Source organism: Leuciscus leuciscus, assembly GCF_965113295.1.
Source record: "Leuciscus leuciscus genome assembly, chromosome: 12".
NCBI classification, from domain to species: Eukaryota; Metazoa; Chordata; class Actinopteri; order Cypriniformes; family Leuciscidae; genus Leuciscus; species Leuciscus leuciscus.
In genome coordinates this window covers 23,826,302-23,853,961 of record NC_138736.1, presented here as the reverse complement: position 1 = coordinate 23,853,961, position 27,660 = coordinate 23,826,302, and the positions used below count along the sequence as shown (strand labels likewise).

The following is a 27,660-nucleotide window of genomic DNA, read 5'->3' as shown; positions in this document are numbered from 1 at the left end:
CTACAGGAGGAATTTGATCGCAGGTTTGCAGATTTCAAGACGCACAGAGCCACTTTTCAAATTTTTCCTGACCCCTTATCCTCTCTACTTCAAATGGAGCTCACTGACCTGTAGTGCAATTCTGAACTCAAAGCCAAGTTCAGGGAGGTGAGTGGAAATGCAGACAAGCTTGGACATTTTTTGAGAGAATCGCCACCCACCTTCCCTGAGCTCTCCAGGATGTTCAAGCGGACCATGTGCCTTTTTGGGAGCACATATCTATGTGAAAAGCTCTTCTCCACCATGAACTTCAATAAGTCAAAGTACAGGTCCAGACTTGCTGATGAGCATCTTCAAGCCACACTGAGGGTTTCAACTCTTTCCTCCCTCAAGCCAATTGTGTCTCAGCTGTGTGAGAGGAAGCGTTTCCAGGTCTCTGGCAGCAAGGAGTAGGCAAGAGAAGCCTATGTTCTGAAGAACCGTTTTCATGTTCAGAAGGAAAGTTCATGTTCAGAAGGACAGCTCATGAAGAACTGTTCATGTTCAGAAGGAAAGTTCATGTTCAGAAGGACAGCTCACGAAGAACCGTTCATGTTGTAACGAGTTAGCTCAAAGGGGAAATATTAATAACTCATAACTTGTTATGATTAATTATTAATATTTGGGTCAGTTAATTGGATTAACTTGATGTAGCTAAATTAATATTACAATCAATTAATCAGTTTGTCCAATGAACTCTTTTGATTATTCATTTATTCGAAGAAAAGCGTATCTTTCGTGGCCACTGAAAAAAAAATTTTTCTCAGCATGTACAGCGCTTAGAGCATGTAACAAGATCAAGATCGTAAAATAGACTTTGTTGCAAGCAGAGAATCAGAACCAAATACATATTGTGCACAAGTTTTATTAACTAAATCACAAACATACCTAAACTAAACATGCATGCATACATACATAGATACATACATACATGCATACATACATACATAGGTAAAATGGTCAGTGATATGGAACCGGAAGCAGGAAATGGAACTATGGAAAAGATCCATTTAATTATGAAAAGAACCATCAGCTTATCGTTTTCAGAGCACCTCATTAAATTGATACTTGCATGGTCTGTGCAGTGGACACAATTCTTGAAGTGATTGAAAATTGAAGTTGTTGATGGTTCTGTGAGTGTCAAATGTTGAAGTTGCAATCGTTTTCTTCTCGGCTGGATGAAGAAGATATGATGAACTTGCATGGGTTAGTTCGATTCTGTTCTCATGGCTGGAGTGCAGATCGTGGCCTGCCGGCCCTGGGCCGGAGAGGACACGCAGAGCAAATGGTGGGAGTTGCTATGGACTTCTTCTGCATTGAATGAAGACATTGAACTCCTGAGGTTGTCCTTGATTCTGTTGTGGTTGAGAGAGTCCTTTCCCTCCTGAATGAGCACATGGCTGGTTGTGAGTCGAGGCCTGCTGCCCTGGGGCCTGCTGAGGCCACGCTGGACAGCACGGCACCATGAACGTACCGAGAAGGCCAAGAGTTGATCGTTGCCTATTCAGTGATGGTAAGGTTGCAGTTTTCTTCTGAGTTGGATTGAAGAAAATACAGTCTGACTCCTTTGGGAGAGTGAAAGCATAGCAGGCGGTGGTCATGGCCCGCCGGGGCCCTTGGTCCCCACAGACATCAACCCAAAGAAGCAGCAGTAGAGAGCCAGGAGAAGAGAGAGCAGCGTCACTGTGAATTTTTCTCTAATAAAGCCTGAGAAAGGCCCCACCTCTCCGGGTTTGCTTGACCAATGAGAAGGGTGGAATTTCCAAGCGGGAAAATTCCTCTGTGGTTGATTTATGAATCTTTGTTTTAAGCGTGCTCATTTGCATGTGCAGCTGGATTGGTTTCTGATGAAGAAACTAAGAAAGATTCTTGTAATACTAATATGTTGTGCAGCTATCGGCATATCATGTACACAATCATTTCGATCTTCAAAGTACCAATTTATAGAGACCAAACATGGTATAGGTGAATACTAGACCTGCTGCTGCATACTGACTTGGCTCATCATTATTATCACTGACACTACTTTGTTCCACACCAGTTTCCATAATCTTTTTACTTTTATCAGATTCTGATTTGTCAAGGCTAACAATCCATTTTGTTACATTAAAATAGAATGCATTAATTTGTCAATTTAGGTTGAAACCAGCTTCTCATATCTTCAATTTTGACCTCCAAAGAAATATTAATAATCAATCATAACTTTATTTGAATATTTGGATCAGTTAATAGAATTAACTTAATGTTGTAAAAACCAGCTTCTCATATCTTCAATTTTGACCTCCAAAGAAATATTAATAATCAATCATAACTTTATTTGAATATTTGGATCAGTTAATAGAATTAACTTAATGTTGTAAAATTAATATTACAATCAATTAACCTGTTTGTCCCGTGAACACTCAGTGTTAATTGTTTGTTAATTCTAAGAAATGTACATTTCCGGGTTATGGGAAATGTCTGTCTGTCTGTCTGTCTTTACAGTACTACTTAGAGCAAGTAGTCAAAATCTGCATGATTAGGGACTCGAGTATATATGAGCTTGAAATACGGACAACTTTACGTGTGACATGAAAAAGACTTTTATTAACTAGAGTAAATGCTTAAAGGAACCGTATGTAAGAAATGTATTTCAATTAATCATAAAATGGCCCTTATATGTCACTAGACATTTAAAGGAGAACTCTGTAACTCTAGCGAACTCTAGTCACTTCTTCGCTGATTTTCCCTTTTGTTGTCGCATGTTTTCCCCACGAGCTCCCCCTACAGCTGTGGGGGGGCGTATATTTCACAACACAGTCGTAAAAAACTCACTTGCGGCGGCCTCCTCCCCCTCTCTACCGCTGCTCATGTGCGTTTGTTTTGATCGGAGCAAGCCAACTGTATCGTGTGGAACTATGTCTACCGAGGTGAGTAATCTGGTAATACATCATACATGCGTGTGTGTTTATGTCGAATTGTCGTAAAGCAATTTGTGTTTCGCGCTCGTTCTCGTTCTAGTTCTCGCTTCTCACGAGACTTCCAATTTCACTTTGCCGGGACGGCAGTGCGCAAGTTGCAAGGTTGGTTTTCCGCCTGGGAACGCTGGGGGGAGCGGGGAAAGTCACCAATATCACCAGAACAGGTTGTTTAACCATCCAAATGATTTCTAGACAGTTTTATTAAGTTCAAAAAGTTACCAAGTTCTCCTTTAAGAAATCATGTTCATTTCAAATACTTATATCACTGACAACAGTAGTCCGGCCAGGATATTGTCATTTAAAAGTGTAGTTGCAGCCCTCAACTGATGTTGATGTTGTCATGTTGTGTTTTGGCCTGATGCTCCACCCTCCACCTATCTACCAATCACAAAGTCAGTAGTGTTTCAGCATCCAGGTTGCCAGCTCTGCTCTAGTTACCACAGCTGCAGCTACAATACAGTATCTGTTACACATAGTGACTTAGGCTTGTGCTTGTACTTACGTTAATGACAGATACCTACCGTTACAAGTTAGACTAACAGCTACTGTTATAACAATGTACTGTCACATACGAGCGTACATCTTTACGATTATATTTGGCTAATCGCCATTAGTACATTTTTGCGATACATAATTACTTTGCAAAACATCTCTCAAGAAGCATAAACATAATTAACAGAAAAAAAAAGGGAGGGGGAGGGGATACACCGCTCTACAGTATTTTGAAAGTGATTGCAGTACCAGTTTTGGCCACAATGTTCCTTTAAACTACTCTAACATACATACATGCATACAGTTTACCAAGGGAAAGAAAGCTGAAGCAGAATACAGGAAAGCAAGAAATTCTAGCATTGTTTGAAATTCAGCAGATCAACAGTAAGGTAAGGATACTTAATGTATCAAATAATGAGACTAAGTTTGATACTTTCATGTCTCGCCCATTTGAATTAAACTGTCCTGATGCAATTTGTTGAGGCTCCAGTTGATCTTTGCTGATGTTGTTTTGATGAGAGAGAGTCAGAAGATCTTTGGTGAATGGAAAGACAAGGCCGCAGCCTGGCACAAGCTTGGTGGTCCTTAGAAAACTTCTAGTTCAGCATTATCTTCACATCAGGATTTCAGAAAGGGACTAAGAGGCGTGATCTTGTGATCAGTGATTTTTAAAGCGTGAAGATGTCACACCCTCTGGAGGTGTGTGAGCCAATAAGAAGTTGTTCCCTCTGGAGGGAATTTCTTTACAACCTTTTGTTCAAACAGGCCTTTGAACATGTAATTTGATTGGGTGTTTAACAAAAGAATCTTCAAGATTCTTATAATACACAAAGTTAACAAAAATGTAATGTAAATGAACAAATAGGGGACGAAGAATGGAGTTTATAGAGACTAAACATGCTACACATATGATTTTGGTTAACCAGTGTATGCAAGTCTGAAACATTAATCCAAAAGAGAGAATGAATACATAGGCAAAACCACATAAAAAGAAAATCATGAGATGGGAAAATTAGATACATGTTTATACATTTCTCAAGTGGTTATATATAGAATATATAGGATTAAAAGGGTTTATTTCTCCTCCTCAGCAAGAATTAAGTGAGTCACAACTCTCTGCAAATTCCTTTTGGGGTCATAAAAAGTCTTACCAGTATTAATGTGTTCTGTAACAGGACACTGGGTTCTGCCAGTGTGTTAGCTTCATTTGGGATGTTAGTTTTGGGGCAAATTTCATAGGCATTTGTTGGGAGAGTGAGTTTGCTGGATTATTCATTAAATAAAATTTGTGCGTGTCTCAATGGTCCAGATGCTACATGTGTGACAGTTTGCCGGCTCTGAGTGCGCATTCGCAACATCTCTTCTTTGAAATCTTTATCGGGTAAACCAGTGTTTAAATCAGTGTCCGAATCAGCCATTCTTGCTGGCTGTTCAATTCTCTTCGCACATAAATCAAAAGTTCATATTTCTTGGCCGTAATTTAGGCCTAATTTACGTGTAAACCAAGGGTTTCTAACGAAACATTCATATGCTTGTTCGTTCATTTTACCACAAGTCTGGAGCTTCCTCTCGACTCATGATCAATCAACACTCTGGCTCGTCAATGGTAAAGCTTCTCCTAAAATTTATTTCAACAAAAAGAAAAATTTGCAAAACTGGCAAAATAAACTTGATAAACAAAGTCCATGAGCATCTGCTTGCTCTCCACCGTCAAATTGGTCTGTACTGCTTCATTAACTTATAGTGCACCAGTACCATTTGGAGCACAAACTCATATCAACATAAATAATTGTTAAATAAAAATACATTTGAATAAAGAAATAAAATTTAAGGAAAGTTCAATATAATATTTAAATTAGATTTAGACCCCATAAACAAATAAATATACGGCTCCTACAGGCACTGTAAAACCAATGAACATTCGGTGTACAATTAAGACCAGATTGCCAGTTTCAAGTAAAATTGTCAGACATGTGTATATAATAACCCTAATATTATTTCTTGTTCGTCCAGTCACGTTATTGGGGTGAAGATAGTGGCAAGAATGAAGTACAGGGCACCGTTCTCGACCGTGCTGGCAGAGTGCTACACCGCTTCGGGGGATCATGGCATGAAGGCATTTTCTGTGATACCTTTCCCAAACCACAATGCATCTGGAAGCCCAGTGAGTGACCATGCATGGCCATGCAGGTCATGACATACATTTTACAGAATGAATTGCAATTAGTTTTATTAGAACCTGATTCACTTTTAACTGTTAGTTCTGCTGTAAAATATTTGTTTTAACATGTCAAACTGCACACATTATATTGTTTAGTTGGATGTTAAGAGATTGTCTATATCATAATTCACAGATCCTCAACCAGATGATTACTTGGACTACTTTGGCTTCTCCCAGTATGCCAGAGAGCTCAATGAACTGACCCCTGATATAAAGGATAAATTGCCTCCAACAGACTCTCGCTTCCGTCCAGACCAAAGGTATGTGGTCTGTAAATAGAGAGTAAACAATCTGTTTGACCTTTTGAACTGTAATTTATACTATACATATGGCCAAAATAAAACCCATTGATTCCGCTTTAGTTTCACAGGTTTTCTACAAAAAAATACTAATGTTTTAAACAGGCAGGGAGAAGAGAGGACAATACAGGACAATGAACCAAGGGAACTGAGGGCATTATATACACACAATGAGTAACTAAAGTTACAAGTGAACATAATCAGTAACCGTGGAAACAACCAAAATACAACAACAAAAGAAAATGGAAACTAAGACTAAGGGGAAACAGGAGCATACAAACAAGGGTAGTTCTCAATCAGAAGCACGATTCACACAGCACAATTTTAGCCCCAATTTTCACTCGCCGACAGATTTTGCGAAAACTAAGTTTCCCAGATAGTCGTGCAATGTGAAAAGAACAGTGATCTGACGACTTTGAAAATTGTGTAATGTGAACTCGGCACAACTCGGTGCGTACATGATTTCACACTTGGCTTAAATGTCAGTCTGTTATGAATCATGATTGTAAGTGTTTTGTGGAACTTGCGCAAAAAAAAAAGGGCTTGCGCATAATTTCTTGTGTGACGCTTCACAACATGCTGATGCATACACTTCCATTAGATGCATACGCTCCCATCCAGGAGCCTGGTTAGTACCTGGATGGGAGACCTCCTGGGAAAAAACAGGTTGCTGCTGGAAGAGGTGCTAGTGAGGCCAGCAGGGGGTGCTCACCCTGTGGTCTGTGTGGGTCCTAACGCCCCAGTGTAGTGACGGGGACACTATACTGTCAAAGAGCACCGTCCTTCGGATGAGACGTTAAACCGAGGTCCTGACTCTCTGTGGTCATTAAAAATCCCAGGATGTCCTTCGAAAAAGAGTAGGGGTGTAACCCCGGCATCCTGGCCAAATTTGCCCCATGGCCTCCTAATCATCCCCATATACTGAATGGCTTCATCACTGTCTCCTCTCCACCAGTAAGCTGGTGTGTGGTGAGCGTTCTGGCGCAATATGGCTGCCGTCGCATCATCCAAGTGGATGCTGCACATTGGTGGTGGTTGAGGAGATTCCCCCCCTTCTATGTGAAGCGCTTTGAGGTCTCAGAAAAAGCGCTATATAAATGTAACAAATTATTATTATTATAATTATTATTATTATTCCATTATATTTACTCCCAGAAATGTAGTGTTAATTTTGTCAGCTATTTTTACATTTAGTCTTAGTCTTAGTCCTGTGTCAAATGTACTTTTTTATTTTTTATCATATTTAGTCAACCTTGCCCAGTTTTCATTCAGTCAAGTTTCATTCAGTCAGTCAACTTTAGTCGACTAAAAGCCTGGCATTTTAGTCAATCGTTTGTCATTGAAAACTTCATATTTTCGTCATGCTGCATAATGGTTAAATTGATAATAGGCTAACGATTATTTTGCTTAAAATTATAATCATAACAATTGTTGTCATTTGAGAAACTTATATTTGCATTTCATCAGAATTATTGCACTTTCATATACAAGTACAAATCTAGAGATGTAAGATCTAGATCTAGACATGTCTCATATAGTCTAATAATTTTTCATAGAACTCATATGCATGGTTTATTTTACCTAATCTAGTTTCCTTATTTTTTTCATAGGCTATTTGTCATAAATTAACCCATTCTCTACATTATGAAAACAAAACGTTTCTCTCAAATTAAAACGGTGAAATTTCTAGCCTAATTCCAAATTAATTAATTTTATTTTATTAAAACAACAACACACACACACACACACACACACACACACACACACACACACACACACACACACACACACACACACACACACACACACACACACACACACACACACACACACACAACTATTTGTCACACAGAGCTGCGAAGGTGCATTTATTCATATAGTCGAGATTCATGTTTGGAATTAGTAGGATTGATCGCAGTTTTAGTCTCAGAAACCAGCGCAAGCGGTTTGTGAAGGAACACAGACTGGCTGTATGACATATTCATTTTGCAAAATATCTCAAATGGAGATCACTGAACTCCAGCTTACATGTTTGTCTGTGTTTTTTATGTTTTCAGATAGTCCGCGCTTCTTCAGCAGTGTATAGAGAGGGCGAGACGCATGGTTGCCAGATTGCAAATATTTAGTAAAACATCGGGTTGAAAATTTGTTCTTTTAACAAAAGCTCTGATTGGGGATTTAAATTCTTGAAATCTGGCAACCACAAGCATGAAATCTTCATAATGATAATTTCATTATCTTTTATGAATCCTTCAGTTGATAATTTCTCGTAGCGGCTTGTTAAAAACAGTATGTAATACAAAAACAAAGAGAGGTTTTAGTAATGTTTAATGACGATGGTGTTGTCTCGTTATCTTAGTCATGGAAGAAAAGGTCGTCAACGAATATTTTTCGTCATAGATTTCATTAACGAAATGAACACTACAGAAATGGATTATTTTTAGAAAAATATTTGTTTGTTTATCTGAATAAAAAGTATGAGACAGCTTGTGGGTGAGTAAATGATGAGAGAATTTTCATTTTTGGGTGAAGTATCCCTTTAAGGAATGTGTATGAAGATAAACTGTACTGTACTTGTTATTTCAGTTATTACATTTCTGTATCTTATTTTGATAACATTTTTCTGAATATTTTAAGGCAAGTTTAGAGATGGCTATACAATTTATTTATTCATATACAGATGTCAATTTTTTTATATCATGGAAAAGTGCAATATATTTCATCAGTTATTTAAAGGTGCAATGTGTGATATTTCTGAGGATCTATTGACAGAAATGCAATATAAGATCCATAACTATGTTTTCAGTGGTGTATAAAGACCTCACTTAATGAACCGTTATGTTTTTATTACCTTAGAATGAGTCATTTATATCTACATAACCGCGGCCACCCCCTTCTATGAAGGTCGACATACTGTGACGTCATGTTTCTACCGTAGCCGACAGCGAACAAACAGCGCTACAGAGCGCGTTTCATCACTAACTTGAATGAGAAGCAGCAGAAAAAGACGCAGCAGAATACTCAGGTTGTCCCTGATGCGGCAAACGTGGAGAAAAACATGCTGTCTGAACGACGCCTCGGACATCGTAACGTTAGCTATTTCCCCTTACCTAAGTTAGCTGCTTTGATTCTCTTATCTTATACTAACTAGCATGGAAACAAGCTATGGTAAAGTCAGTGAATAAAAGACTAACACAATGATAAACAAGTAAAAATAACAATCGCAATGACATGTGGTTTTACTGAATAATTAAGTAAATATAATTTAATATAAAATATAATATAGAGAAACCTCATTGCTTGCCTTGCTACTCTCTGCTGACTCAGACGATGACATCTTCCGATCCTACGTCGGCCACCGTAGCTTCTCATTCGAGTTTGCAATTTGAAGGAAAGGCCGCGAGCTATTCACCTGTTGCAATTCGCAAATCTCACCACTAGATGCCGCTAAAAATCACACACTGCACCTTTAAGAAAGTTAATTATGTAATATATTCTAGACCAATAACATGTAAACCTAAAATGTTTCAAACCTTTTTTTTTATGTTAATGTTGATAATTTCGGCCTAAAGCTCAAACAAATAAAAAAAAACACCTCTCAAAATATTAGAATATTTAATTTCAAACTTGATCAAATTACCATTCATATAGTATAAATACCGGGTATCTCTCGGTCTAGTTTAGTACTCTCAACCACAATCATAGGGAAGTCTGCCGACTTGACAGTTGTCCAGAAGACGATCATTGACACCCTCCACAAGGAGGGTAAGCCACAAAAGATCATCGCTGAAAGGGCTGGCTGATCGCAGAACGCAGTATTGAAGCATATTCCTGGGAAGTTGACTGGAAGGAAAAAGTGTGGCAGGAAAAGGTGCTCAAGCAACAGGGATGACTGAAGCCTTGAGAAGATTGTCAAGTGAAACCGATTCAAGAACTTGGGAGAGCTTCATAAGGAGTGGACTGAAGCTGGAGTCAAGAGGCACCGCGCACCATGGGAAATGGGCTACAACTGTCCCATTCCTAGTACCAAGCCACTTCTGAAACGGAGACAATGTCAGAAGCTTTTTACCTGGGCTAAAGAGAAAAAGAACTGGGCTGTAGCTCAGTGGTCCAAAGTCCTCTTTTCAGATGAGAGTAAATTTTATATTTCATTTGGATACCAAGGTCCCAGAGTCTGGAGGAAGAGTGGAAAGGCACAGAATCCAACTTGCTTGAAGTCCCGTGTGAAGTTTCCACAGTCAGTGATTATTTGGGGTGCCATGTCATATGCTGGTGTTGGTCCACTGCGTTTCATCAAGTTCAAAGTCAATGCAGTCGTCTGCTGACAAACTTTATGGAGATGCAGATTTCCTTTTTCAGCAGGATTTAGCACCTGCCCACAGAGCCAAAACTACTACTGGCTGGTTTGCCCGCCATTATATTACTGTGCTTGATTGGCCAGCCAACTCGCCTGACCTGAACCCTGTAGAGAATCTATTGGTCAAGAGTAAATTTCTCATCTTCCTCTTGATATTTCAAGAGGAAGATGAGAAACACCCGACCCAACAATACAGATGATCTGAAAGCTGCTGTCAAAGCAACCTGGGCTTCAATAACGTCTCAGCAGTGCCACAGGCTGATCGCCTCAATGCCACGCCACATTGATGCAGTAATCCGTGCTAAAGGAGCCCCGACCAAGTATTAAGTGCATAAATGAACACATACTTTTTATTTTATTATTATTGTATTGTATTGTACATCCTTTTTTGATTTATCTTAGGAAATATTTTAATCATTTGAGATACTGGATTATTTTAATGAGCTGTAAGCCATAAACAAAATAAAATAAAATAAAATAAAAAGACTATCTATTTTACTTTGTCTAATGAATCTAGAATATATGAAAGTGAAACTTTTTGAATTAAATTAAGTTTTTTTTTTTTTTTTTTACTTAACCTCAATATAATTTTTTTTTTAGATGCACCTGTAAATGTATATTTTCCTTACAGACTTCTTGAACAGGGTAAAGTGGTGGAAGCTGATAAATGTAAGGATGAAATGGAGGAGAAACAGCGTGACCGACGCAAGGCAATGGCCAAAAGGGGTGAAGAGCATGTTCCGCGTTTCTTTATGTGAGTCTCAATATTGATCCCATATTAAGTTTTTTTTTTTCTTCTTTTTTTTTTTCTGGTTCTAAACTCTCTCCTGGTAATATACACAGCGATTTATTAATACTAAGGTTTATAATTATGTCAGAGGATCACATAATATATTAATGGAATATTTAGCAGATAATATACATTTTTAAAAATAGCCATGAACTTCTGCATATTCAGAATGAATCAACACATATGATTCATCAACTAAATACATTCAGGTGTAATTGTAAATGCCTTAATTAAAACAATGAACACCTATTTCTCTTTCATCAGAAAAACCCTAGATCACGCTGGAAGAGAGGTATGGGTGACAAATGGCACTTACTGGAAGATTCGAGAAAATCCAGGATTTGCCAGCACTGGAAATCTGGAATTGTGGTAGGGATGATATTGGTGAAGTCCTGCGATTTTTGTCCTCCCAGTATTCTGTTAACCAAACTCATTAATTTTGGCATATCATTAAGTTTAGTGTATGTATATAATTATATTTTATGTAACATTTGTGCATTTTAGTACAAGACAAAGACTTTGTTCAAAGGCAATGTAGGAATGGAGTTTTAATGCCTTTTAATCTAAAGTATGATATTCCTCAAGCCATACATTCCTCCTTTTTACTGATGATTTAAAAATAGGATTGTGTCAATCAAAAATATTTTCCATGTTATGTGTAGGGAATATATGTCATAAAAATATAGTTATTTCTTTCTTGCTTTTTTAAATAAGTCTTTATTATTATTTTTTTTTTATTTTTTTATTGAAAAATGAGGTCTAATGCCAAGGAGTATGATATACATAATAGTGGGATTAATTCTTCCCAGACAGTAATGGACTTTGGCATGTTACACTTAACATGTTCTGATTATGTATTAATGTATTGATCTTAGCTAACTATGGTGATTTAATCCAGAATGTTTTAAGTTTTCTATTTCAATAGTAAATAATGCATGTCTATACTGTTTGCTGTAAGTTATGCTTTTTAACTAATAGATTTAAATGTCTGATAGAAAATGTTGTAAAATATCTCTGTATAAAATACTTTGTTTCTGTAATTGCTCAATGTAGTTAACAATGAAACAAAGTTTCTTTTTGAATTTTTCAATTAAACCTACTGAAAATAGTTTGGTGTGAAGTGCAATTGAGTTATGTGCAATTTCTTGTATGAATGAATTTCCAATCAGATGAGACTTGAATGAATATTACATTTGAACAAGTTTGCACTGTATATGCTATCCAAAGGAGCATTTAAGCATGCCATTTTTAGAGGTAGATGATGTGATGTCAACAACCTAAAATAATGTCTCAGGTTACGTATGTAACCCTGGTTCCCTTCAGGGAACAAGATGCAGCGTCTCATTCCCTTCAGGGAACCAAGGTTCCTATTCAGTCAGTTACTTCGGACTGACGTCATGGGGTCTTGCCTGGGCCCAATCACCTCCAAGTAGTAACTAAACGAGCCGATGGACATTGGCCAGTCAGATTTGAATGTCGAGTCACACCCACACGGACACATGGGTGTGTATATATATGACCGGCATACTCACATCATTCATGTTTTTGTTGAAGAGCCAAGACAGGATCCCGGCCATTCAGTGGTGGTTCAGGGCTGTGGCAGGGGTGTAGATTTGAAAATCATGCTTTTCCTCATTATTGTTGAATCACAGAAGCTACAGCAGTTATTTTGCCAAGAGATCTCTATTTATTATTTTTTTTATACATGAGCTCCCCTGGAATATTTGTTTATAACATTCGCCCACATTTATTTATATAGCGCTTTTTACAATACAGATTGTTGCAAAGCAGCTAAACAAAGAAGGGGTAAGCGGAGCAGCCTGCGGCCTAGGCTAAAGCTCAACCTGCATCGCCAAGGTCTACCTAGCATCTTCTGGCAAATAAGGTAGACGAACTACGGCTCCGGATCACCCAGCGAAAGTTTTTTGACTGCAATGTTATGGTTTTCACGGAAACTTGGCTCAATAGCAGCATTGCAACCAGCACGATTGAGCTACAAGGGCGTCAAGTCACCTTTATTTATATAGCGTTTTTTACAATACAGATTGTTTCAAAGCAGCTTTACAGAGATGACAGGAAAATAATGCAAAAAACTTTGTTTCCAGGAGAAAATAGCTTCACAGTCCAGCTTAAGTTAGTTCAGTGATGTTTCATTTTTGTTTTAAAAAGTTATTAATTTAGTTAATATAGAGAGATAGAGATAGAGAGATGGGGAGAGAGATATATAAATATAGATATAGATAGCCTCTCTGGAGTAAACCGTGATGTCATCGTCAAGCTCAGTTCAGTTCTTGTATAATAGTGTCAATGCAGGCAGATCAACATTATTGTTGAATATTAAATTTAATGTCCCCAAGCCAAAAGCCAATGGCGACAAAGGTGAAAAAAGGCAAAAAAGGCAACAGTGGCAAGGAACCAAAACTCCATCAGGTGTTTCCACACATCAGTTCTCCTCTGGCCAATGAACGAACAGTGTATGATTATGATTCAGGCAGCTCATTATACGTCAGAAGTCAGATTGGTTTGGAACAATCAGAATATTATCCAGTTCCAGAAGATCGGAGTCACGCTGGTATGGAAGACGGGTTTGTTGAGGATCAGTGCTGATTAGCTGATTTGCTAAAACACAAAATCACCACTTACTTTCTCAAAACCTTAAACACAAGACCAAATTTTCAAACCATGTTCAGAGAACCTCTGACTCTTCTGGCAAAATCAAACAATTGCCTCAAAACCATATTATCTGTGTTCAAAATCAAATCTTTCACATCATACAATACACAGCAAGTAAATATTATAAACACTACAGATCATTCATTAGACACTACATCAAAAAATGGAGAACACAGCATGCAAAACATGCAGTTACTGAAAAAAGTCTGCAAAAGCTATTAAGGTTACAGTAAAAAAAACAAAAAACAAACAAACACTATACATGAACAGCATGTTAAGTACACTGAAGAAAAGAAGATTTGTGCAACTGCAAAATCAAGGTCAGTGAGAGAGATTCATTCTGCTTCAGTATCATTTCTTCATGTTGGGTCCAGCCTGAGGACTTAGTCCACATCACAGACAATGTCATCTTTGCAGGCAAAGGGAAAAACCCTAAAGCCAGATTCAGCCTTGACAACATTGTCCACACCTTGTTCTTTCTCGTCCTCATCCTCTTCCTCCTTGTTCACCACCTCTTATACACATTCTCTTCCTCCTCTTCCTCTTATTTTGTAACATTCAGAGCAACATTTTTAGTCAATTTTGGCTCTGAAGTGACTTGTATTATGTACAGCTGGTTTGGTCACATTATTAGAAATAAGTGTGAACAATTTTGAGTTGCTGTGTGTAAACAATGACAATAGTGTTGTAGTTGTGGTTAACTTTTGCCTGCCTGTGTATAGCGTTTTGAAACATAAATGAACACAGTGCAAAATGTGTTTTAGTGAGTGAGAATGTGTTTAGAGTTTTGCAAAAAATAGTGTGAGAGATTTGCAAACAGTATTTTAACTACCTGAACTTGTTTTTACAGAAAGAGTGATTTATTTGACAAATTGGTTTAGGCTATTGAGAATTTGGTTCAGAGAATGGGGTTTAGTGTTTTAGCAAAACTGTAATATCAATGAAAACTGCCGTCCGTTTGAATGATTTGAACGTCACACAGCTTGAAAACACGACATTCGATTTAAAACACAACATTTCATTCATAAATACAAGATAGTCGATCGACTACTTTACGAGAGACAGATGGAATGTCTCTTGAAGTCATAAAAAATCCATATCTTTATACAGCAAACCACTTCGAATAGCTGAGAGAGTTTATACGGGTAGCAAGTAGATTTAAAAAAAACAAAACAATGTATTTAGTTGAATGTTTCTGTGGCATATGTCCAGCTGCCGGTAGGGGCGCCAATTTAGGGAATGCTTTTATGGGTAGTATTTGAAGATCAGGGTTCCTCAAACTCAGTCCTGGACAGTTTAGCTCCAATCCTGATCAAACAAACCTAGCTGTGAGTTTCTAGTGATCCTGAAGACACTGATTAGCTTGCGCAGTTGTGTTTGATCAGTGTTGGAGCTAAACTCTGCAGGACAGCGGCCCTCCAGGACCGAGTTTGAGGAACCCTGTTGAAGATGGTGACAAATGACTTACATGGTCGAATGGGTTGGAGGACTTGTAGCTTATATGTAATCTTCCTCTTCTCCCTCTCAGACTGTTTCCATTTATAGTTGGCTTCAACATTCAGTGCACCTGTGCACTCTGGACAGGTTTATATTTTGTACAGTTGGTTTGATCACATCATTAGAAACAAGTGTGAACAATTTTGAATCGTTGTGTGTAAATGATGACAACTGTGTTTTAGTTTTGTTGAACTTTAGCCTCTTTTGTTTAGTGTATTGCGGCACAAATGTATCACAGAGCAAAATGTGTTTTAGTGAGTGAGAATCTGTTTTGCAAAAAGAGTGCATGAGATTTGCAAATATTGTCTAATTGCCTAAACTTGTTAAAGGTTTTGCAGAAAGAGTGATTTATTAAAAAAAAATTGGTTTAGGCTAGTGAGAATTTAGTTCAGAGAATGAGGTTTAGTGTCTTAACCATTGTGAAAAACTGTAAATGGACAGCATTATATTTAACCAACTTTGGCAACTAGAAAATGTGTTTTATATATTTATTTATCTCTATGATATATAAGCATTTCACAGATTTTATGTGCACTAATAAGCTTATATACTAATATAATTAAACATATATATATATATATATATATATATATATAAATATAGTATAATATATATACTAATTATATACTAATATAAAACGGTACTGTCAGTACACAGTTTTACAAATGAACCAGATCAATGCATTTATTTCCAAAATGATTAGGCTTAGTAATAATAATAATAATAATAATAACAACAATAACATGCTTTTCATTTAGAGTTTTTTTTAACGTTTTGGCTTTTGCATTTGGGTCACTGTATTTTCACAGTATGCAAGTACTAAATATATACAGACATTCAATAGGCCAACTATAAAATATTCAGTACTTACTAAACTGCCAGTGCATACAGTTTACAATTTATTCACCTTACTTTTTTTACGTAATTGCAAAATCTGTTTACTTTGGTACAATATCATTTTTTTTGTAACTGTATGCTTTGGATTCTGTGTTCTCCATTTTTTGATGTAATGTCTAATAAATGATCCGTAGTATTTATAATATTGACTTGCTGTGTGGATGATCTGATAGCCTTACTTGATTTTGAGCACAGATAAAATGGTTTTGAGGCAACTGTTTGATTTTTCCAGAAGAGTCCGATGTTCTCTGAATGTAGTTTGATGATTTGGTTTTGTGTTTTTCCAGAAGAGTCCGATGTTCTCTGAATGTAGTTTGATGATTTGGTTTTGTGTTTAAGGTTTTGAGAAAGTGGGTGATGGTTTCGAGAAATGTTTTAGCAATTCAGAAAAACTGTAAAAGATTCCTTATCCTGTGGCTCCTTCTAGTGGGTAACATTAATATCACAGCCTTCATCTTTTAGTAAAGGACTGTTAGTTTAGAATTTGCTGTTAGTTTCCAGAGCATCATCATGAAACTAAGCATGTTTGCACAGAGGGATGTGTTCCCGAATATGTACACATTCTTGAGAAGTTTGGACTTTGTGCACACAAGATATCAAGGAATCATGAGTAGGGTTGGGTATCGGTTGGGTTTTATCCGATACCAGTACTTACTCGGTATTTTTCAAACGGTTCCGGTGCTTAAACGGTTCTTAAACCGGTACTTAAGAAAACGAAACCGCACACACTTTATCAAAAAAATAATACCTGTGTGTGTTTTCTGAAAAAGATTTTCTGATTTCTGATTAAATAAAAAATTGTGCCGTTTAAAAGGCTACTGATGTAGCCGAAAACACTTAAGTTAAGATCAAAAAAATTTCTTCTCATATTATTTATATATATTATATTACGTATTATATATTATAGACTTTTACAAAACAGAAAAATATCTGACACTGAGCAGAAATATTTAACACACATAGTATAGCCTCATATAAATATACTTGATATACTTCATACTTGATATGCAAGATTTGCAGTTGGCATTAAAATACTAGACTTACCCGAAGAGGAACACTGCAGCTGAACTTGAACTTTAGTCAAGAATGTCAGAGGTTTTGGGTTCTAATCCGCATTCGTAGTTTTTTGTTTGTTGTTGTTGTTTTTTTAAACCGATTATGCTCATCAGTGGTTGTAAATCAAGCAGGGACACTTTGTGTGCATTAGGCTATATTTTTTTATTTCACCAGAACTCTCCGCGCACATACTCATCTGAGACGCGAGCACACACACACACACACACACACACACACACACACACACACACACACACACACACACACACAAACTCGCGCACATACTCATCTGAGACGCGAGCACACACACACACACACACACACACACACAAACTCTACACGAGACGCGCGGAACTCTCCGCGCACATACACTGAAAAAAACTACTTGTAAGATTTACTTAATAAAATCCTCGTAACAATTTGCACAAGTATATTTTAAGTAAATTTTACTGCTATAATATCAAGTACAACTTAAGTGTCATTATCAAGTAAAATCTACTTAGTATTGAACGTAACGCTCATGAAGAAATTAAGTAAAAATTACCTATTTACATTTCATTTAGAAGCTATATTTATTTAAAGTAATTAAGTAAAGTTTATTTATTGTTTTATAATTAGGAAGCTTGCTTTTATGAAATTATGAAGTAAATCTTACCATTTAATGAAGTAAATAAGTAGATTTTATTTACATTTTTTTGTTTTCATTTACTTAGTTTTATGAAATTATAATACTCCCTATAATTATGTAAACATTGCTAATTTCTTTTTTATAAATAATCCTGAACATAAATAAATGAACATTTTCTCTATATTTTTCACAAATCACACAATTAAAATACAATTAAACAGTTTATTTCAGTCATCAAAAATTGTTCTTCATACAAAAATGGACATTCACAGTCATCTCTTGACACAGGTGCATTCAGTAAAACTTCAGAATTATACTGTAACCCTTGTTTTAAACATAAAAATGTATTTAAAAACAAATTCATGCAAAACATTCAACATTCAAAAGAGCACTCTGAAATAGTGAACTTTAAAGGGTTAGTTCACCCAAAAATGAAAATTCTGTCAGTAATTACTCACCATCATGTTGTTCAAGCCCGTAAGACCTTCGTTCATCTTCAGAACACAAATTAAGATATTTTTGATTAAATCTGAGTGCTGTCTCACTCCTCCATAGGCTTCTAAGGGATTGGAACTTGCTGGCCCAGAAAATGTATTAAAAACATCGTTAATATAGTCCAAGTGACTACAGTGGCTCAATCTTAAGTTTATAAAGCGACGAGAATACTTTTTGTGAGTTCACGTAGTAAAAGAGCGTAGCGCTTCTGTGTTGTACGTCACACGTAGGCTCACTATTGGCCAACGCTGGTCATATGTGTGATGCGTGTGGCGTATAACACAGATGTGCTACGCTGTTTTACTACGTTAAAAAAACTCGAGGTCCATAGAGAAGGAAATGAATAGTGGAATAAAGTCGTTATTTTTGTCTGTTTTTTTCACACAAAAACTATTCTCGTCGCTTTATAAACTTAAGATTGAGCCACTGGAGTCACTTGGACTATATTAACTCTATATAACTTAATCTCTTTAATACATTTTCTGGGCCAGCAAGTTATAGTGTCTTAGAAGCCTATGGAGGAGTGAGACAGCTCTCAGATTTAATCAAAAATATCTTAATTTGTGTTCCGAAGATGAACGAAGGTCTTACGGGGTTGGAACAACATGAGGGAGAGTAATTACTGACAGAATTTTCATTTTTGGGTGAACTAACCCTTTAAAGAATACCATTACAACTTTAATGTATTAAAACATCAACAGCTGAATGTTTAAACAATTCTATCATACCATAGCATTTACTACAACTTCATCTTTAAAGGGATAGTTCACCCAAAAATGAAAATTCTGTCATCATTTACTCTCCCTCAAGTTGTTCCAAACCTGTATGATTTCCTTTCTTCTGCTAAACACAAAAGAAGATATTTTAAAGAAAGTCGGTAACCAAACAACTGATGGACCCCATTGACTTCCATAGTAAAAAAAAAAAAATACTATGGATGTCAATGGGGACCAGCAACTGTTTAATTACCAGCCTTCTTTAAAATATCTTCTTTTGTGTTTAGCAGAAGAAAGGAAATCATACAGGTTTGGAACAACTTGAGGGAGAGTAAATTATGACAGAATTTTCCTTTTTGGGTGAACTATCCCTTTAATCTTTGAACTTTTGGGGAGAGTTTAAGAAGGATGGATACATCGATTGGATCTCGATGTTTGAAGTTCTCCATCAGCACCATGGACGACCAGTATTTTAATGATGTGCTGAGTGATGTCACTGTAGCTGTCCTCCTGCATACAGTTTAGAAGAAAAAATATAATTATTTTGAGAAACAAAAATAGAAAGTGACTTCATTATCACAACAGAATGAACACATACACATACTAAAAAAAGACCATATGGTTTCGATTATGTTAACCCTTTGATGCGTACGATTAAACCGGTGTGATTATATAGTGCATTTCAGGCATTTAAGTTACAGACACCTAAGTTACCACACACATTGTGTAAGTAACTATAAAGTTTACTTTTGTTTTTCTTTCTCCCACTTCACCGGCCTCTTACTTTCACGTATTTTGGGAGAAGTGGATGAATTTACATGTTGTAAATCCAACAGATCCTATTCTCTAAATTCCAGTGCATACTAACATTGCGATGCCCAAGTAACGTTAACATGATTACTGCTATTTGGCCCATGGATCAACTTATCGCACGACCCACATGGAAAGAATCTATATGAGGATATATGCGCATATATGAAACCTATATGCAGTTTATATGCACATATATGCTGCATATATACAGCATATATGCACATATATGATAATATATATGCTGCATATATGCGTCTATATGCCACATATAGGCATAATTGAGGTGCATATATGTGCATATACAGGCCATATAGGTCTCCTGTATTGCTTCTTTATATATACATATAAGCCCTATATGTACATACAAGATATGTCTCCTATAGCTCATGGCAGGATGGTCATTTTGTAGCTCATATCTCACTTTGGAAACTGTCATACATGATGCCTAGCTCAGATAGGCACATCTATCAATTCGAAGCTCACGGAGCTGAGATCAAAAAGATAAAAAAAAAAAAAAAAAAAAAAAATTCTGTTCAGTTTTTTGTCTTATTTTTGTTCTTGTACTATTTGATTGTTCTTAAGTAAATAAATAATGTAAATTTCTACATTTTGGGGTTTTATTTATGTTGCCTACACTGTAAAAAAAAGTGTACTTTTACAGGTAATGGTCTGTATTTTTTTAACAGAATTTTACCGTTTTGTCATTATAGTGAATGCCTGTTATTTTACAGATATTTGCTGTAATTTAAAGGTCCACTATTAAATTTACAGGTAATTGCTTGTATTTTGGTTTTACATCAATTTACGTTTTTTAAGGAACTTGTCTGTATTTTTACAAAGTAATATTTTACAGATTTTTTTCTGTGAAATTAGAAAACAAAGAAAAGAAGGTATAACTGCAGAAATCTGCATCTATTCAATATGTTGTCCTTACAGATTATTAAGTATGTGGGGGTTAAAGTGAGGTTTTTTTTAAGGTTAAATAATAGTATTTGTACATACAGCCTACCCTACATAGGCTACAGTAGACCTGTATTGAATTGTTTTTAGGCTATAGTCTTTTAATCTTGTCTTGCAAATAGATGCTCATTTTGATCATTATTTCATTGTCTTATTCTCCCATAATTTCATGTATATTTTATTAATATTTTTCTAAATCTCCGTTGCTGCACATTCAGGGCTTTGTGTGTGTGTGTGTGTGTGTGTGTGTGTGTGTGTGTGTGTGTGTGTGTGTGTGTGTGCGCGCGCGCGCACGCGATGACGCAGATTCAAATTCGCCGCCATTACGTTTCCGCTGTTTAGTCCCGCCCACAACGGTCAGCTGATCAGTCGACTTTGGATCTGTATCAAGTGCAAGTGGGAGATTTGAATTCAGTCTACTCTCCTGAAGTGGATTGTGAGATTAACAGGGGTTCAATATGACACCTCATAATTCAAAGCAATCGTGTTCGTCGAGAGCAGCCGTGAGCAGGAGCCCTAGCTGTTGTCAGTTTGGATTCTTCGGAAATAGCACCCTTTTCAGTGAGCCTGGTTCGTCACAGCGGACATCATGCCAACCGATCACCGGCTGAGGTAAGAGTCTGCATGTGAACGATATTTTATATTACATTTGTGTTAAGTTTACGTTACAGTTTTCAAGCTAACATTAGCATTTTAAATGATGAGCTGGAGGCAAAACACTGAAAATGTAGCATGCATCTTTACATTTTCCATCTGTTTTAAGAAAGATCAGTTGAACCCACACCTCAAAAAATACCTAAAACAAGCTTTCGTAGACTTGTTATACATAAAGTCCGTTTAATTGTGTATAAAATCTTTGTTAATACGCGATAGTATCTGTCAGTAAATCAATCTCTTAAATGGCGGGACATTTTTAAACACTGTCTGGAAGCTGAAAACTCTTCTCTTAAAAAATAGTAACCACGTTTTTGGCGGATTTTTATTACCATTTTTAATAACCACAGTTATACTACAAATAGGCCTAACGTTACCAAGGTTTTTTTTTTTTTGGTTAAACCATAGTTAATTTTCATAAGGGTTAATGTGGTTATCAAGACCGTTAAGAAAACGAATTCAGCAAATACTGTACTTGTTGTTGATACAGGAAAACACATGAGGCTAGAATATGAACACCACATGATAAATTCCATATTCTGGCTGCATGCTTGCCAACAGTTGAGGTTTTGCATTGTCCCAGTGGAACATATTCTGACATATGCAAATGTAATACTGAGTAGTAAAAAAAATATATATATATATATATATATTTGTGATTTCAGGTCAAGTGGAAAGCAGAATGATCATGGCAAACAAGGTATGGGAAGAAGTAATTTAAAATATTGTAATGGCCGAGTCTTCTGATTCCATATGATTGCACTAAAAGTGGCAGAAAATTTAATTTGTTTTATACTATATTTTCCCATGTGAATATTCATTTGATCCTTGTGAGGCCACTGGAGCTGCACAAGGTTTGGTTTTGCTTCAGTAAGACCACGATTGTGTTAGATTCCACCCATCTATTATTATTATTTTTTTGTATTGTAACTAGGCTCTGTCATTTAGAAACATGGGTTTTCCTATCACTTATAATGACATATATCTCTACCTTTCATTCCAGCCAGAGGATCTGACGGTTGCTACAGCATCTCAGCCTACCTGATGGAAAATTCTTGCTGGATGAATGACCTTCACCTTCAATTCAACCTTGCCAAGACAAAACTGCTTATGGTTTCACTTTCAGCCAAACCATGCGATCCTGCTGATTTGCCTTATACAACACCAGAAAGATCCGGCCCTTCCTGTCGGAGTCACACAACTCCTTGTCTAAGCTCTTGTTCTATCCAGACTGGACTATTGTAATGCTCTCCTGGCAGGCCTTCCAGCATCAGTCAAACCTCTGCAACTGATCCAGATGCTGCAGCAAGACCTAAACTCACTGCTTCAGATCTATGTGTCTCCTGAAGCTTGTGTTCTGCAAGTGAACGGCGCCTTGTGGTGCCATCATCCCAAAGAGACACAAAACCACTTTCACTGACCTTTCCCTGGACTGTTCCCTGCTGGTGGGATGACCTGCCCAACTTAACACATTTTCAAGAAACTGCTAAAGATCCATCTTTTCATAAACACTTGACCCAATAATACTAAATCTTTGTTTTAATAATAAATAAATAAACTTGTGTACTGTGCTACACTAACTGGGACTTGTCACTGCACTTGTTGCTTCTATTGTTCTCTTAATTTTTAAGTCACTTTGGATAAAATGTAATTGTAAATGTGTAAAATAAGTTATATTAGAGTATAAAGGCATACAGCAATTGCCTTTTAATGTAGATATTTTTACATGTTCTAAATTATATACTAAGATTGTATTTCCTATCATTCACATATCTTGATGTTCAGTGTTTGTTTAATGAGTAATACTGTAAATGTGCAGGTATTTTGTACTTATACGTTTAATTAATTTAACAGAAATTGACTGTACATTTGCTATTATTAAGTACTTAATTAGAGATTGGTCAAAGTTGTGAAATTGGAAATGCCTTAACTGTAAATATACAAACTTTGAATTTATGTATTTAATGCATTTTTATACATAACTTCATAGTTATTATACACAGGAAAAACTATATATATTAAAAGATAATTACTGTAGATAGACAGCATTATTATAAAATAACTTTATAAAACCCTAAATTTACAGTTTAACTTGAAAGTTAAATGTTTTTTTTTTAAATGTAATTTGACACCATTTATCCGTTTTTCCACGGTTTAATAAGCCATTATCAACAGTAATGTACTGTAATTTAATAAATTTTGACTGTAAAGTCAATTCTGTATTTTCACTGTTTTTGCCTGTAATTTTGTGAAATGGTTATTTGCTGTAATTTAACGGAATCCGTCTGGAAACTTTGCTGCCAGAGATTTACCGTTTGTATACGGGATTTTTTTTTTTTTACAGTGTAGGCCTAGTAGCTATGGATTTTAATAATTTTACTAATATATAGTAGGTAAACATATAGGTGCATATATAGGTGAACATATAGGTGCATATATGTGAACATATAGGTGCATATATATGTGAACATATAGGTGAGCATATATAGGTGAACATGTAGGTGCATATATGTGCATATATGTACATATAATATAGGAAAACGGCCAATTTTATATATGTCACATATATTAAAAACATATATCAAAACATATATTAAAACATATATGTTTATATAGGTTCTTTCCATGTGGGGATGCTTTTAGAAACGCAGCCCTGCTTATTTTGAGACCTCATTCATGCACGATTTAGTGCGATTGAAATATTCTAGCTTTATGTGTAGACGTTCCTGGGAAATATTCAGTAAGAAAATTTAAACTTTTCCATAGTCAACAGTATAACGTTAACGTTACTTCAGCAGGAAAGCAGTTAACGTTAATTTTAAGGCCTAATATTAGCAAGCTAACTTAGCAGTTAAGTTACAACGGTACCCAATCAGTTTGAAAATTTTACACGAAAAACAGTGCTTTCCGAATCTATAAAACTATTGAAAACTTTTCCGATTAAATATAAGTTAACCAATGTAGGAAGTGAAACGTAAGGGTTATAATAACGTTAATGTACAATGGATAACCCAGACGCGTTAACTTACAACTTAATAAACATTAATGCTCATCTTATAACATGACCTCATTATTACTTTGAGTCAAGTAAACAAGAATCATCAAAATCCACACAGACCCATGTTTTATTAAATGTAAAACATAAAGACAAACTTACCTCAAACACGACAAAAAGCAGCCACGCAGCAGCTCGCCAATCCGTCTGACCCAAAGTGGCAGTTAGACTGTCGTGTCTTCTTGTCCAAACACGCATGTGCGGATTCAAACGCGCTATACTTTTCGATTAAAATTTACTTAAAATTACTATGTTTATGTGAAGTGACTATAAAATGTTTAAATATTACAAGCAAATATATAATAAGATTTACTCTTTCCAACCAGTTAATTTATTACATGAATTAAATGTGTAGATATTTAAAATTTTACTTAGAAAATTCTAGTTCTCATTGAATTTTAATTTTATAAAGTAAAAATTATGAAGGTTAATTTAATATATATTACTATACCAAAAAGTTCGTTTTTACAGTGTACTCATCTGAGACGCGAGCTCACACACACACACAAACTCACGCACATACTCATCTGAGACGCGAGCGCACACACACACACACACACACAAACTCACGCACATACATCTGAGACGCGATCACACACACACACACTCGCGCACATACTCATCTGAGACGCGAGCACGCACACACAAACTCTCCGCGCACATACTAGACGACGCCTCATAAATAGATCGATCTCTGCAACGTATTGAAGCGCGTCCGCGTCCAACGTATTGAAGCGCGCGTGAAGAAAGTGCGGTGTGCGCGAGCCACAAGAATCCGCGCCACTGATCGCAGATCGCTAGATCAGAGCGCTAGATCGTCTCTTATTTAACAAACGAACTAAATGAATGCTCTGCTGGTTAACTGGAGATGTTTTGTTATTGGATCATTCATGCCGCGAGATGTTTTATAGGGGGCGGTGAAAAAAGTCAGGCACCGAAATCAGGCACCGAAAGTTGCGTTCTTATTCGGTCTCGATACTACCGTTTACGTCGGAACCGGTTCTCTATTGGAACCGGGTTTCGGTACCCAACCCTAATCATGAGTATGTATAGTAAGTTCTTGTTCAAAAGGTCAGAGATGGACTACTGTCTGGCTAATGTAACATCAGACATAGTCTGTGATTATCAGCTAAAGTTTCAGCAGTCACTTATCAATATGGATTGCAAGTTAACGTCAGAGGGCTCTTTGGCCAGAAATATGTCAATATATAAAATATGGGCTACTATAATACATAATTCACTATGTATAACTATAATTATTATATTACTATCCACTACAAATATGGTCTGAGGTAACATCAGAAGGAGTGTGATCTCACTGTTAACTATGATCAATAAGTTAGTGTTTGAGGATTCTTTCGCCAGAAATATGTTCAATAGGTTAAATATAGACTACTGTTTGGCTAATGAAACATCAGAATGAGTCTGTGAGTATGTATGTAATGTTTAAGGACTCTTTGGACAGAAATAGTTTCATGAGTGAGAACTGGACTACTGTTTGGCTGATGGTCATCAGGTGTTGTCTGTCAAGTCAAGTCACCTTTATTTATATGGCGCTTTTTACAGATTGTTTCAAAGCAGCTTTACAGAGATAACAGGAAAATAATGCAACAAAGTTTGTTTCCAGAAGAAAATAGCATCCCAGTACAGCTTAAGTAAGTTCAGTGATGTTTCATTTTTGATGTAGTTAACCCTCTGGGGTCTGAGCTGTTTTCTGGCCCTGGAGGTGTTCTGACATGCTCTGACATTTGTGCTTATTTCTGTTACTTGTGACATTGTCATGGCTAAAGTCTTATTACACTGTATTTAGCACAAACTCTTCTACAATAATATATCAGCAGCATGTATGTAAAAGTTTGTAGTTTTGAGATAATGACATTTATGCGTGGTTTGTGAAAATACAAAAAAAAAATTGTCACTGAAATAAGGCCATGAAACCCATACTGATTATTTCTTCACAAGACTTTTGAAAATTGTATCACGTAGCCTAGAATATTTGCTTCAAAACTATGTGAAAATCATCCTGACTGCTCATTCAGATAAGACAATATATTGATTTAAAATTTCTAAGACGTGTTTTGTGTGAGAAAGCTTTATGCGAAGAGGCGTGATCATCTCATTAATATGTAAGCCTTTCACACCTGAGAAAGACAAACACTCCCCTAACTGCCCTATTAGGAGCTATCAGGCCCTGTCATTCTGAGCAACCTTGCACAAAGAATGAGGAGATTTAAAAAAAAAAGGCTTTTAGATTGTTTGGATTTATTTACAACACAACATAATCCAAAGATACACAACAAATGACAAAAGAGCACATTGAAAACAATGATCCAAAGACAGAGACCTTTGTGCCATTCCTAAAAACATTGTACATACCTTTCATTTCCAAGGTGTTTGATTTTCACTTTACCATGTTCATATACAGAGATTCATGTGAATGTTGAAGTCAGCAGGACTCAGTGGCATCTGGGCCCTGAAAGAAAATAAAAAAAGTGAACGTATCAAGAGAAACTAGGCCTGCACGATTTTGGGAATAAATTTTAGATTTTTCTGGTTAAAATTGCTTTTTAAAATTCACAGAATACACACACACACACACACACACACACACACACACACACAAATGTTTCCAACAATATATAATATGATGAACACCAGGGGCTCGTTCTTCGTACGTTGCTTATTACATCTGAGATCAAATGACATATCCAAGATGATATCATCGTGCTAATCATGATCTGGCTAACTCGGTTCTTCGAACACACTTGCCGGATATTATTAGTATAGCTGGATTGAGTTATCTGAGATAATTGCGCGTTCATGCGCTGGGTTAAAAGGGGATATGTATCGATAGTAGAAACATTGATCAGCAACGCTGCTATTGGCTGTTCAGCGTGGCCAAAGAGCGCGCACAGTTTTTCTCCTCAGCAGAGCAAGAACCAATAGTCGAAGTTAATTCGGAATTTTAATGTTTAATCAAAACGCCAGGGAACACCTCAAAGTCTGCAAAAGCCAGGAGAGAGGGCTGGCAAAAAGTAGCAGACAATTTAAATCCGTTAGATGTGGCCATGTTAGATGT

The 27,660-nt window shown here is 36.4% G+C and overlaps 1 protein-coding gene across 3 annotated transcripts in view; it reads left to right on the top strand.

The window, feature by feature from the left end:
• Nucleotides 1-12,245, top strand: part of LOC309511481 (oxysterol-binding protein-related protein 7-like) — a 116,577-nt gene extending 104,332 nt beyond the window's left edge. For all 3 annotated transcript variants that reach the window (XM_082186717.1, XM_082186715.1, XM_082186716.1), the window contains 4 exons: nt 5,484-5,634; nt 5,825-5,951; nt 10,979-11,101; nt 11,402-12,245. In XM_082186717.1, coding sequence (XP_082042843.1) covers nt 5,484-5,634; nt 5,825-5,951; nt 10,979-11,101; nt 11,402-11,510 — 510 coding nt within the window. In that variant the 3' untranslated portion in view covers nt 11,511-12,245. The remainder of the gene's footprint in view (nt 1-5,483; nt 5,635-5,824; nt 5,952-10,978; nt 11,102-11,401) is intronic.
• Nucleotides 12,246-27,660: the final 15,415 nt, after the last annotated feature.